The 13,213-nt window shown below is 36.9% G+C and overlaps 1 protein-coding gene across 1 annotated transcript in view; it reads left to right on the top strand.

The window, feature by feature from the left end:
* The window catches only part of LOC108706551 (Kv channel-interacting protein 4), a 112,629-nt gene extending 110,716 nt beyond the window's left edge, over positions 1–1,913 (top strand). Inside the window, exon 8 of the mRNA XM_018243067.2 lies at positions 663–1,913. Coding sequence (XP_018098556.1) covers positions 663–710 — 48 coding nt within the window. The 3' untranslated portion in view covers positions 711–1,913. The remainder of the gene's footprint in view (positions 1–662) is intronic.
* Positions 1,914–13,213: the final 11,300 nt, after the last annotated feature.

Here is a 13,213-nt window from a genome sequence, read left to right as displayed (position 1 = left end):
AGACTGCCCACATGGTCATGGAATTGGGTACTTTCTGCCCAAAAACAGAACAATTTGTGGGTATTCTGCGGGTTCCCGACCCAATACAGAACTCCTCTCTATAGCTCCTCATGCCTATTAGTGACCTAGCTTGCACATCTAAATGATTCCAAGGGCATATTCAATACATTCATGAGCTATTGCAGCTATACCCTCAAGAATAAAGTTTGAATAGAGCATGTGCCCATATTTTGCACCCTGCACATATAATATTAAATTAGACCATCCACATATTTACATGATAAAGAAGTCAGCAGTCAATTTTATAAATCATATTAAGGCCTCAGTAAAAATTGTTTTAGCTGTTTAATTTTGTTAAGTAATTTGTTTTGCATGTTCAGCAGCCCAGTGTAACTCATCATGTGACCCAGGACGCTTTGTTCTTCCGAATATTTACTTACTGTTTCTTTACCTAACAATCTCCATAACATAACTGGACATGGAACTGTCCTGATGCTTCATGCAAGTTGAGCATAGTACAACAAGCTGAAGTCATCAACATTTCAGGAGTCTTACTTTCCTTCTAATGCTTGTTTTTGCTTTTTACGGTTACCTTAAACTACTGGATTTCCTTCAGTCACATCCTACGTGGTCTTAAACAAATCTGCTCTGTTCTTTTACAGGATGAAAATATTATGTGCTCAATGCAGCTGTTTGAGAATGTGATATAACAAACGTGCGTCATCCCAAAAGAACTTTCAACTTTATCTATTTTTGACAACAATTTGAAGCTGCAATTTTCATCTTTCCATAAATAGACTGTTCAGCTTTCTACTAAGTTATATATTATGCAAACTAGCTTTTTTTCATGATGCCTTCCATAAATTAGGTTTCCTGATGTGCAGCAGTTTAACATGATTTTTAAGTGTATCACATTGAATACTTTCATTTTTTTTCTTGGCTTTAATAAAAACAGTTCCATAGTAACACATCTTACTTGTGCAAAGGAAAATGCCACATCCTGATGCCATTTTATAGCTTTTTATAAGGTTTCAGAAAGCATAAAAGTATCTCAAGGTCTTTAACAAGTGTTGCTTTTCTATATGGAAACCAGTTGTACATTATGTCAGGACAATCGTCCAAAGCAATCTGATTACACTGTGAGTAATATTTACCATGGCAAGATTTGGCATGAACGCATTATCCTTTAAACCTGTCTTAGTACAATTGTTAAAAAGGCAAACAATTCCTGTTTGAACTGATGTACTAGCTTACACTGTTACACATAGCTATTGGAGGCAGAGAGGCATACAGTAAATCATGAAGCTGACGGCTGTCTATGGTACATTTTTTGTTCTGGAAAAAAAGTGCAGAAGCCGTAATTCAACAAATTTGTATTATACAATTTTGATTCACATCACACAGCAACTGTATGAATCAGAATAATCCTTTCTCAACACATGGTTTACTGTAATTGAGCTGTTTTAATACAATATTACTGAAATACCATCTCCATTTTAAGCCAAGTCTGACAGATATTCATGGCAATGACTTCATTAAACACCCTTGATTGCCGATGCCGAGCCGATGCAGCCACTGCTGCCTGACATAGGAATCGATTATTTACAGTTCCGTTGAGTTGTAAAGAGAAATGGAAGATAATTTTACAATCCATTAGTGATCTTATTAGTCATAGTCAGTCATATATAAAATAAAGTTTCAGTCCAGTTATACAGCAGATTATCGCCCTTAACACAATATTCATTTTAAATCTATTTTTCTAAAAAAAAAAACACTCAAACCACAAGATTATAGAAGGAAGAAAATGTGCGCACAGTAAGGAGATGCATAGTTGTAGTGGGAACTACTCTACAGTCTCCAGGTGTGACAGGTTGTCAACTTATTTTATCAATAAAAGATATGACAGACCTCAAGTTTTTGACTCCCAATTGTTTGATGTGAAAAAAATGAATTATTTTCTAAAATAAATTAAAGGAGAAGAAAAGCTACGGAGGCATTTTATTGCCAATAGATTAGCTGCAATAGTGCAAGCTAGAATGCTATATTATTCTGTAGAATGTTTTCCCATACCTGAGTAAAAAGCTCTAGAAACTCTCTGTTTGTTTAGGATAGGAGCTGCAGTATTAACATGGTGTGACATCACTTCCTGCCTGAGTCTCTCCCTGCTCTGGGCTCAGATTACAATAGAGAAGGGAGGGAGGTGGGGAAGAGGCACAAACTGAGCATGCTCATGCCCAGGGCAATGAGGTTTAAACTGAAGGCAGGAAGTCTGATACAGAAGCCCATGTGTACACAATAGAAGGAAAGAAATGCAGTGTTTCTTTTGACAGGGGACTCAAAGCAGCACTACTTTGGGAGTTTACTGGTATATTTAGATGGACCTTTCTGTTAAGGCTTACTTAGTTTTAACCTTTCCTTCTCCTTTAATTACATACTGAATCCAGTTAAATCCAGGTTAAAAAAAATTGCATGGCAAGTGGCATTATTGGTCCAAGTGCATCTTCTGTTATAGATGGAGTATGGCCACTCAAGTAGTGAGAGATCATCTTGGTACCAACCCAGGACTTCAAAAATTAACTAGTGACATCACTAAATGTTCTAACCTGCACCAGCCTTCAACATGATGAACACCTTTCCTTTATAAACAGGTAGGTAACTGCTGGGTAGGTATACTTGGGTTACTTCCCAATATTGGGTTACTGACCCCCATTGTGATATTACCCTTAAACAACTACTAGGTACTAACCCCACTGTCACATCAGATATACATTATCCAGCAGGGAGATTTCACTGCAAGTAAATTGGGTGTAAATATCAATAAATTATTTGTAATACAAGTGGTACGATTTATTTCATTCGATTGGCTGAAGACATAAAAAAAGCAAGACAAAGCAGGGCTGCATGGATTGCAGATTCATTTGTCACAAATGTTTATATATATTTTTAAAAAAGCTGCCCTTTTCTACATTGACCAAGCACTTGTATACAGTTTGTTCAGATATATTGGTAGAAAATTACCTGGGTGAGCTGGCATGGTGTCCTAAAGAGTGTCATACAACATCACTAGGGTTTGGGGAGTTAAAACAGCCAAAGATGAAATTGACTTAGCAACAGCCTTCAATTTCTACAAGAGGATATATTAATTTTAATAGCAAGTACATTGTATGGCAGAGAAGAGGTATTTTTACTTCTTATGAAAAGTCAAACTACAGGATTACTGATAAATTATAGACATTTTGCCTCTTATTACTGATCAGCCACAAAATGTACTGTTTTTTGACAAAAACATATGAGGAGGTTTACACAGAGGAGGACACAATCCAGGCCTACATTCATGTTTAGCTGCAGTGATTTTATCATTCTCTGGGAACTCTTCTGTTGGAGAGCACCAGTAGAGATGAAGTCAGCTACCCCAGTGTAGGATTAGTAGATTATGGTAGAGGTGTTCGCTTTGAACACTGCACAGAATAGGAACAGTGTCTGTAGGTGTACAGTGTACAATGTTTTGTAGAATCACATAATAGGTGGTCACCTTGAGGGCCATTTATCGAAGGTCGAATTTTAAGTTCATGTGAGGTTTTTTTTTAACTCTACTAAGTTTGAATATACTCGAAATTTGATTGGGAGGTTATTTAAGAATAAAAACGAATATCTAAAACTTACCTACTCGAAAACTCAAATCAAATTTGAATTAGACTAAACTTGAATCGATTTTTTTTCTCCGAAAAAAATTTGAATGTCAAGAAGGCTATTTAACATCTTCAAATGGGTCGGCAGACCTCTCCCACTGACTTATACATGAACTCAGCAGGTTGTAGGTGGCGAATATGTGAATTCAAATTATTCCCAGGGTAAAGGTTTGATAAATCTAAATCGAATTCGAATCGGACTTTGATTATTCCCAATTCAAATTAGTAAATTTTGAGCAAAAAGCCATTCAAAAATTTGAATTCGAATTTCCAATTCGATCCTTAATAATTCTGCCCCTAAGTGTTTGTAAACCATAGTAATGCTGAGCTAGTGTAGATGCTTTTACCATAATTCTATGGATTCATGAAGTAGCCTAGTAACTCATTTCTACCACCTCCCCATTTTTACATCATCCCCTTCTTGTATGAACTTAAAGGGCATGTAAAGGCAAAAAATAAAATCCCATTTTTACTTTCTTAAATGAAAAAGAAACCTATTTCCAATATACTTTAATTAAAAAATGTGTACTGTTTTTATAAGAAACCTGACTGTATGCAGTGAAATTATCCCTTCATTTACTGCTGTGGATAGGAATTGTCAGATGGTCCCTAACTGCTGAGCAGGGAAACAATCATACTTATGAACAGCAGGGGGAGCCCCCGCCTTACTTCCCAGCCATGCAGAACTCAAGCAGCTTTGTTTATGATGATCCCTAAGCAGCCCAGACCACACTGAGCATGTGCACAGTCTTAGTCTTGCAAAGATGTTTAACAAAGTTACAAGATGGTGACCCCCTGTAGCCAACTTTGAAAGCATAAATTATTTGTTTGATTAGGCTTGTGGTGCAGTAAGTTCATGTTTATATTTAGTATACAAAATACAGCATTTCTAGCCTTATTCTATTTTAGACTTTACACGCCCTTTAAGTTCACCTCCCACACACCACCACAATTATTTTTCCGTTCTCTCCTCAATCCAGTTCGCCTTCAGAATTTGCTGCTCAGTCCCAAATATAATCCCAACAAGTTTCTGTAATTGCTTTCACACTACATTGCACAATATTTGTTAGCACCATTAATGCATTGTGCATTTGTAAACAAAACTGTCAGCTATACGCTACTTAATTAACTCATATAAATTCCAATGCAAGGTAATTAATCTACCAAAACTAAACTCCACCAACAAATCCACAAACACAGCATATTGAAATTTTAGAATGATAAAGACTGAAACTGTTGGAGAGAGAATAAGGGGAACAAAATGTGCTTACAATAAAATGTCAAGCATAAAGTTAAACTGTTTAAGATTAAAGGTGCAAACCATTTTAGTCTACGCTACTTGCCTCAATCTTCTTGACAATCCTTGGAAATCAGACTTTTGTCAAGGTGTAATTTCTTTCCAATCCAAATCCAATGATTGGCAGTTTCGAAATTGTTCTTGTAAAACTGATGCTGTCATTGTCAGACATGTGTGCTGCATATTGATTGAAGCTGGCAGTGCCTAAACTCCGTTTGTATTTTCAAATAATAACAAAAAAAGTCTAGAAACTGGGCGAGAACTTGAGTAAATCCATTAGTAGCAAATTCATTCTAAAAAAAAAGAATATATTTAAAAGAAGTCAAATAATTGAAAACTGCGGAAACAATCTCTAATTGTAACCTTTGAATTTTCAAGCGAGTGCTGGGTTCAATCTATTTCCTTAAAAATAGGGGACACATTAAATTCTCTGTGCCAACTCTAAGCAGTAATAACTAACTTCTAATCACTCCATGTGAATAACATAGCCGCCCACCGTAATACTGGAAACATGAGGTTTTTTTTATAATGGTGCTCTTAAACATTTTGGGAAAAAGTATATCAGGTGCAATATCAGCAGAAAGGAAGAGGATGTCTTTAAGATGGAAAAACTTTGGGACCAGTCAATAATAATTAATTAAAAAAGCAACAAAACACTACATACACACAACGGGGCAAATTTTAAAAGTTAATTAACAGTCGATATTCGACTGCCGAATTGAAATCCTTCGAAGTCAAAGGATTTACCGCAAATCGATTTTTCTATGACCAAAAAAAGATAGGAAAGCTTAATCCTTGAAGAAATTAAAACCCAAAACTAATTATTTTTATAGGCCACATGTTTATGAAACCAATCAGAATAACTGCACACATTCTGAGGATAAAAGAATAAAACATAATGGGGCGGCTGTGAAAAGGAAGAATACACTTCCAAAAAAGTTATAAAAGTTATGCAAGTGCTTAAACTATGCAAATGGAACAAAACAATATCCAAGGGGCAGATTTACTCGATTGCAGATTTAGCTTTGCACCCATCGCTAAACTTCGCCTGGATGAAAATTAGCACAGACAACGCTAATTCACTGGAATGCAGAGTTTCGTCATGGGTGCCGGACGCTGGCAAAGTTTCGCTAGCGTTACTTCGGCAATGTGAGCAATTGAAAGTGAAGATGCGCTAGCAGTGGCGATCCTAGAGGGGGGCGGGCCCTGGTGCGTGACGGCCGCATTTGCCGGTCTTTTACAGAGGTGAACGGACTGCCGGGGGGCCCTGAGGGGGTGCGGGCCCTGGCCCGCTTGCACCCCCTGCTCCCCCGGTAGTTCCGCCACTGTGTGCTAGCGTTCATTTCTGCCTATCGAAAATTCTCTAGAGATCTTGCACTCTAGACGTATACTGGACGTATATGTTGCGGAAAATACATTACATTACACAAGTCCAGGGAACCTTAATAAAGAAAATAGAGTTGTTATAATGCCCAACACATGAGCCCACTGTATATATTTTCCATATGTTAGAATGTATGGGGGAACCCGGTTACCCCAAAAAAAAATTTAAGGACTTTTGCAGGTTATCACTCTGAAAAAAGGAAAAGACGCCAGCGTTTTTTGGATTTAGAAGCTTTTTCCACTTAAAATTATGATGTAAGTAACAGAAGAATGAGGCAGATCTATGCACTCCATTGCACTTCGCCTGGTCTGAGCTGGCGAAGGCAAGTCTGGGCGAAAGAGGTAACGTTCAGTAAAAACCGCATTACGTTGAATTTGTGGAGTAACGTCCATTCGCCAGAGTGAATTGACGCCTGGCGATAGAGTGTGAATGACCGTTAGCATCTATCTCTTTCGCTAGCGAAGTGACTCCTGTGCCCGTTAGTAAATTGGCGATGTCCCTTCGGGTGGTAACGCTAGTGAATTGACACTAGCGTTAACCATTTCGCCCTCGAGTAAATCAGGTTTGGGATCCATTATCTAGAAACCTGCGATCTCGAAAGCTCCAAATTGTGGCAAGGCCATCTCGCATAGATTCCATTTTAAGCAAATAATTCTAACTATTATTACATTTAAAAAAAATTAAACTTAATTTTTAACAATCTGCTTTTTTTTGTAATAAGACAGTACCTTGTACTTGATGGCCAATAAGCTGCATGACACCATACCGGTTGCATTCTGGAAAAAATATTATATCTAGGTATGGAACCTGTTATCCAGAATGCTTGGAACCTGGGGTTTTCCAGTTAATGGATATTTCTGTAATTTGGATCTTCATACCTTAAGTCTACTAGAAAATCATGTAAACATTAAATAAACCCAATAGGCTGTATTTGCTTCCAATAAGGATTAATTAAATCTTAGTCAAGTACAAGGAACTGTTTTATTATTACAGAGATAAAGGAAATCATTTTTCAAAATTGTAATTATTTAGATTAAATGCAGTCTATGGGAGATGACCTTCCCGTAATTCTGGATAACGGATCCTATACCTGTACCTGTATTTCAGTCTGAATTTAAATGATCTAATCAATTTCCGTTGCTCCATGTCTTGTAGTTATGAGGCAATGGCCAGAATGACAGATGGCCAAAATAAAGGTAGGTACATTATAAAGTATAAATTGCTACTGGAAGTGTCTGGCAGACTGTTGGACAAGATCAGATCTCCTGGGTGTGTTTCTAATGGATTTAGAATAGTGATGGGCTAATTTGGGGCATTTCGGTTCTCCAAATATACTTGCGAAATTCGCAAAACTGGGAAAAATTTGCGAATTCGCGTCTCGTTTTTTGATGCCGGTGCAAATTCGCTGGTGAAAATGTGCCGGGTCCAAAAAAAACGGAGAATTTTCGCTGGCAAATTTTCATGGCGGCTTCGCAAATTTATTCGCCAGCGGCGAATCACGGGAATTGGCCAGGAATTTGCACCTGGCAAATAAATTCGCCCATCACTAATTTTGAAGAGTTCACACTACTGTGACTGGGATAAGTGTGATCAAACAGTAAACCAAACTTTCAACTGCTGCACTGCTGTGTTATGGAAATGATGCAATAGAACATTTTAGCTGCCTGTTAAATTTTTCACTTATTTGCATTAAATGCTAGTGAATCGATTAACTTCCCATACTGTTTTACTTTAGGGCCATTTCCAGGGGGAAATACTATATCCTTTTTATCTTTATAAATCTGCTCAAAAGTACAAACCATTCGGAAAGAGAAATAAGCATAATGTCAATGCAAATTGTATAGATGAGATTACAGGAATTCTTCTACATGCATGACAACCCTACTAGTGATGGGCGAATTTATTCGCCAGATGCAAATTCGCGGCGAATTCGTCAAAAACGGGCGACGGCGTCAAAAACGAGACACCGGCACCGTTTCGCAGTTTAGCGAATTTTGCGCGAAATTCGCAAATTTTCAGGCGAAGCGAAACGGCGCAAATTTGCCCATCACTAAACCCTACCACATAAAGATTTACATACATTTTTGATCCCTGTTTAAGGTACAGTTAAACTATGAACTTTTACTGAAAAATACTGAATTTTATTTTTACAATTATTAGCATCAAATTTAAATAATAAGGAGGCAACTCACAAACATAATGACACCTATTGATGATGTAGTCTGTTGTCATTTGCAGCCTTTAGCAATCAAATCTGATAACATTTCAACACAATCTATTAATTGGTTCAAAGTATCATCAAGTCCAAGGGGCAGATTTATCAAGGGTCAAAGTGAATTCGAGGGAATTTTCGAATTAAAAAAATTCAAAATTCGAAGTAATTTTTTGGATACTTCGACCATCGAATAGGATACTTCGATTTCGACTTCAATTTGAAGTAAAATACTTTGAATATTCGACCATTCGATAATCGAAGTACTGTCTCTTTAAAAATAACTTCGATTTCAATACCAAATTAAACCTGCCGAAGTGCTATGTTAGCCTATGCGGACCTTCTACAGTATTTTTCTAAGTTTTAGAATTCAAAGTAAAATTGGTCGATCGTAAGTTAAAATCGTTCGAAGTATTTAATCGTTCAATCGAACGATTTTACTTTGACCGCAGAATACATAAATTCGGTGAAAAAAGTTCGAATTCGATATTCGAATTGGAAGTATTTTAATACGATGGTCGAATTTCGAAGTATTTTTTACTTCGAAATTCGACCCTTGGTAAATCTGCCCCTAAATGTTCTAGTATCCATTGAGTCTTCAGTTACAGGTGGAACAGTACGTTGGAATTTTTGATTTTATTATTCCAAGGCTTTCCTTTAGAAAAAAAAAAAAAAAAGAGAGCAAATAAAAAATACTGTAAAGTGTTGGTGTTGATATCATAGCTGATTAATGTCTTTGAAAGATTTCAACAGTTTAAGGAAAAATCCACTGTACAATACAACCTTTGGCACATCTAATATAACACCTTTGAGACATTTTATCTTCCAAGTAATTCTCTGTGTTGTCTGCAACACTCAATTCTTTTGTAACTGTTTATGTAGAAACCAATAAATAGTTCCAGCATGTACCTGTCTCCCTGCTGGAATTCTCTGTGCAGATGACATCTTAAGTGTAACGGCTGGGTGTGTGCCAAAGGTCTAGTTATCCAGCTGTCAGTCTTTCTTTTTAGAAAGCATTTCCGTTACGTTATTTATCAGTTATTATAAAGTATGGGCACATTTACAAAGCACTTTACTGAGATTATCAGTCCCTGCCCCAGTGGAGCTTACAATCTAAGGTCCGTATCACATTCATACACTATATGGTCAATTTATTTCAGAAGTAAATTACCTGTCTCTATATTTTTAGAGTATGGGAGAAAACCATTGTACCCAGAGGAATCATATAAAAGCATGTGGAAAACATCCAACTGCAGTTTATCTTTGAAACACCATGTACCTGATAATTATAGGGTGCATTCAATCCCAGGCTGCTTCAAGCCCAACACAGTAATATCTTGGAAAAAAGGGGAAAGAAACACACCATACTTTGGCTCCTGCCTTTAAAGCATTTATTGCAGCAGCAACGTGGCACAAGCTTTCGGGGACAACCCCTTCCTCAGGTGCATGCATCACTGTGACCTAAAACACCATCTGATTTTAAAGAAGTCCCAAAAGTAGATGAAGAAAAGCTAGATAAACAAATGAAACACAAATGATTATATTTGGACCTGCATTTATTGAAAAAAAATAACCAATAACATATCTGTGTGTGGCAAAAGTAAGTGGATCCAAACTCCACCAATTAACATGAAAATGAAGGCAATCTTCCACCAGGTTGTTGAATCAAAATAAAGCGATTTATTGTGTCCACAGCCTTATGCTTTTCGTGTTCCAAACACTTAGGGGCAGATTTATCAAGGGTCGATTTTTGAGGGTTAAAAAACCCTCAAATTCGACCCTCAAAGTAAAATCCTTCGAATTCGAATATCAAATTCAAAGGATTTTACTTCGAGGGTCAAATTCGAAGGATTTTAGCGCAAAAGGTTAGATTGAATAAAAATCATTCGAGCAAACGATAAAATCTTTCGTATCGAACGATTCAAACGGTTTTAAGCGATCGATAGAAGGATTTTTATTCGACCAAAAAAAACGTAGAAAAGTGCTGTGGAAGGTCCCCATAGGCTAACATTGGACTTCGGTAGCTTTAATTTGGCGAAGTATGAAGTCAAAGTTTTTTTTTTAAAGAGACAGTACTTAGATTATCGAATGGTCGAACGATTTTTACTTCGAATCGCTCAAATCATTCGATTCGATCGAATTCGATCAAATTTGACCAATTCGATGGTCGAAGTACCCAAAAAATTACTTTGAAATTCTAATATTTTTTGATTCCAACTATTCACTCAAGCTTAGTAAATCTGCCCCTTAGTCACAGTGTTTGGAAGGTGATCAACCCCTTTACGCAAACTGCAGCAAAGGAGGGTTATAGAGAATTGTTGCTGGAGATACATGCCAATGCACCTTTAAGTGCAGCTGTCACTTTTGGTAAAACTGGCAGTACTTTTTTTTTAGCTCCAGAAACCATTAATAACTGCTTAAATCCTTCCTGAGAAACAAATATGCAGGGGTGCCTTGTTTCTTTAAGATATTGTTGGAAAATGCAAAGTGCCACTTAACCAAGATGACACTGACAATTTCTACCCTTCAATATACAGCTTGGCCAATTCTCTATAATTAGAATCCTGATTGGATAGGATTTTCAAGTTATTGCTGTAAATAAATATACTATATATACAGATATACTTAATAATCACTGCACTGCCAATTATCTTTCACTGTTTGTTCTTAGCAACCATTGGCCAGTATGTCTATGAAGATTCTCATTAATCCAGGTCATGATATACAGTATCTAGTAGAATGAAGTCAAAGGCAAATGATGGACATTTAGAGTTTTTAAACGTTTCACCACTACCCTCAAGGGTTTAAATGTTGGGGAATTCCCATCCACTGAATGAAGAAGCCACTTGGATGAGTGGTGAAACGTTTTCAAGAAAAACTCTAAGGGGCTGATTCACTAACTTCGAGTGAAGGATTCGAAGGTAAAAAACTTAGAATTTTGAAGTTTTTTTTGGGCTACTTCGACCATCGAATGGGCTACTTCGACCTTCGACTACGACTTCGAATCGAAGGATTCGAAGTAAAATTCGTTCGACCATTCGATAGTCGAAGTACTGTCTCTTTAAAAAAAACTTCGACCCCCTAGTTCACCATCTAAAAGCTACCGAAGTCAATGCTGGCCTATGGGGAAGGTCCCCATAGGCTTGGCTAACTTTTTTTGATCGAAGGATATTCCTTCGATCGTTGGATTAAAATCCTTTGAATCGTTCGATCGAAGGAATTATCCTTCGATCATTCGATCTAACTATCTGCGCTAAATCCTTCGACTTCGATATTCAAAGTCGAAGGATTTTAATTCCTAGTCGAATATCGAGGGTTAATTAACCCTCGATATTCGACCCTTAGTGAATCGGCCCCTAAATGTCCTATTACCTTTGACTTCATTCTACTAGATACCGTATGGTCCAGTAAACATACCAAGACCTTTTAAGGACTGATTTGTTTGAAGATGTTGCCAAACAGTGGTCCAAACTGAGCTGACAAGCCCCACTAACCATAACCAGGGCTGACTTTTAGGTAGAAAAATTGATTTTTTTCCCCCCAATCTAGGATTATATAGTTGTGATTCAGAAGCAAAAACTAAAAGTGCACAATTAGCATTTAATGTAAATTATTGTTCTTTTCGTGTTGTCAAATGATACAGGTACAGGATTTGATATCCAGAATGCTCGGGACCTGGGGTTTTCCAGATGAAGGGTCTCTCTGTATTTTAATCTCCATAATTTAAGACTATGATACGAAAATAAAATGTAAACATTGAATAAACCCAGTATGATTGTTATGCCTCCAATAGGGATTAATTATATCAGAATTAAAGTGGTTGTTCCCCTTCCAACACATTTTTCAGTTTAGTTGGTTTCATATAGTTCAGAAGAAATAAAGACTTTTTCCAATTACTTTCTATTTTCTATTTGCGACTGTTTTTCTAATATTAAAGTGTAAAGTTTAATTTCTCACTTTCTAAAGCAGCTCTGGGAGGGGGGGTCGCCGACCCTCTAAACTGTTCTAAATTGATACATTTAGTTGATACATTTGTTATCTTTGTCCCTGCTGAGCAGAATGCTTAATTTTAATTAAAGGCAGAATTGATACAATAGTTGCTAATACTCCACAGATGCTGCTGAGAAATGTATCAACTAAATGTTGCAAAATTGGAACAGTTCAGAATCTGCACCTGAATTACTGAGCTGCCAGATGCAAACACCAGAGACAGGGACATTAAACTTAGATTTTGGAAAAACGGTAAAAAAAAAATGGAAAGTAAGAGAAAAAAGTCTTTATTTCTGGAGAACAATCTGAAAACAACTCAACTTAAAAAGAGTTTGGAAGGTGAACAACCCCTTGAAGTACAAGGTATTTCATTTTTTATAAATTATAATGAAGTCTATGGAGATGGCCTTCCCATAATTTCGAGCTTTCTGGATAGCAGGTTTCCGGATAATAGATCCTAAACCTGTATATTGTAGTATGATTCAATGACCAGTTATCACTAATTCTGACTCTCATTCATCATAATTGAAGTCTATACTGATTTATTATTTGCTTAAAAGCTTCTCAAACTCAACTGAAGTCATCACTAAGCATAATGGTGGCCATACAAGATAAGATCCGCTCGTTTGGTGAGGTTCGCC

The sequence above is a fragment of the Xenopus laevis genome, chromosome 1S (assembly GCF_017654675.1).
Source record: "Xenopus laevis strain J_2021 chromosome 1S, Xenopus_laevis_v10.1, whole genome shotgun sequence".
Lineage (NCBI taxonomy): Eukaryota > Metazoa > Chordata > Amphibia > Anura > Pipidae > Xenopus > Xenopus laevis.
Note: the sequence above shows the minus strand (reverse complement) of the source record. Positions and strands in the feature narration are given on the sequence as shown.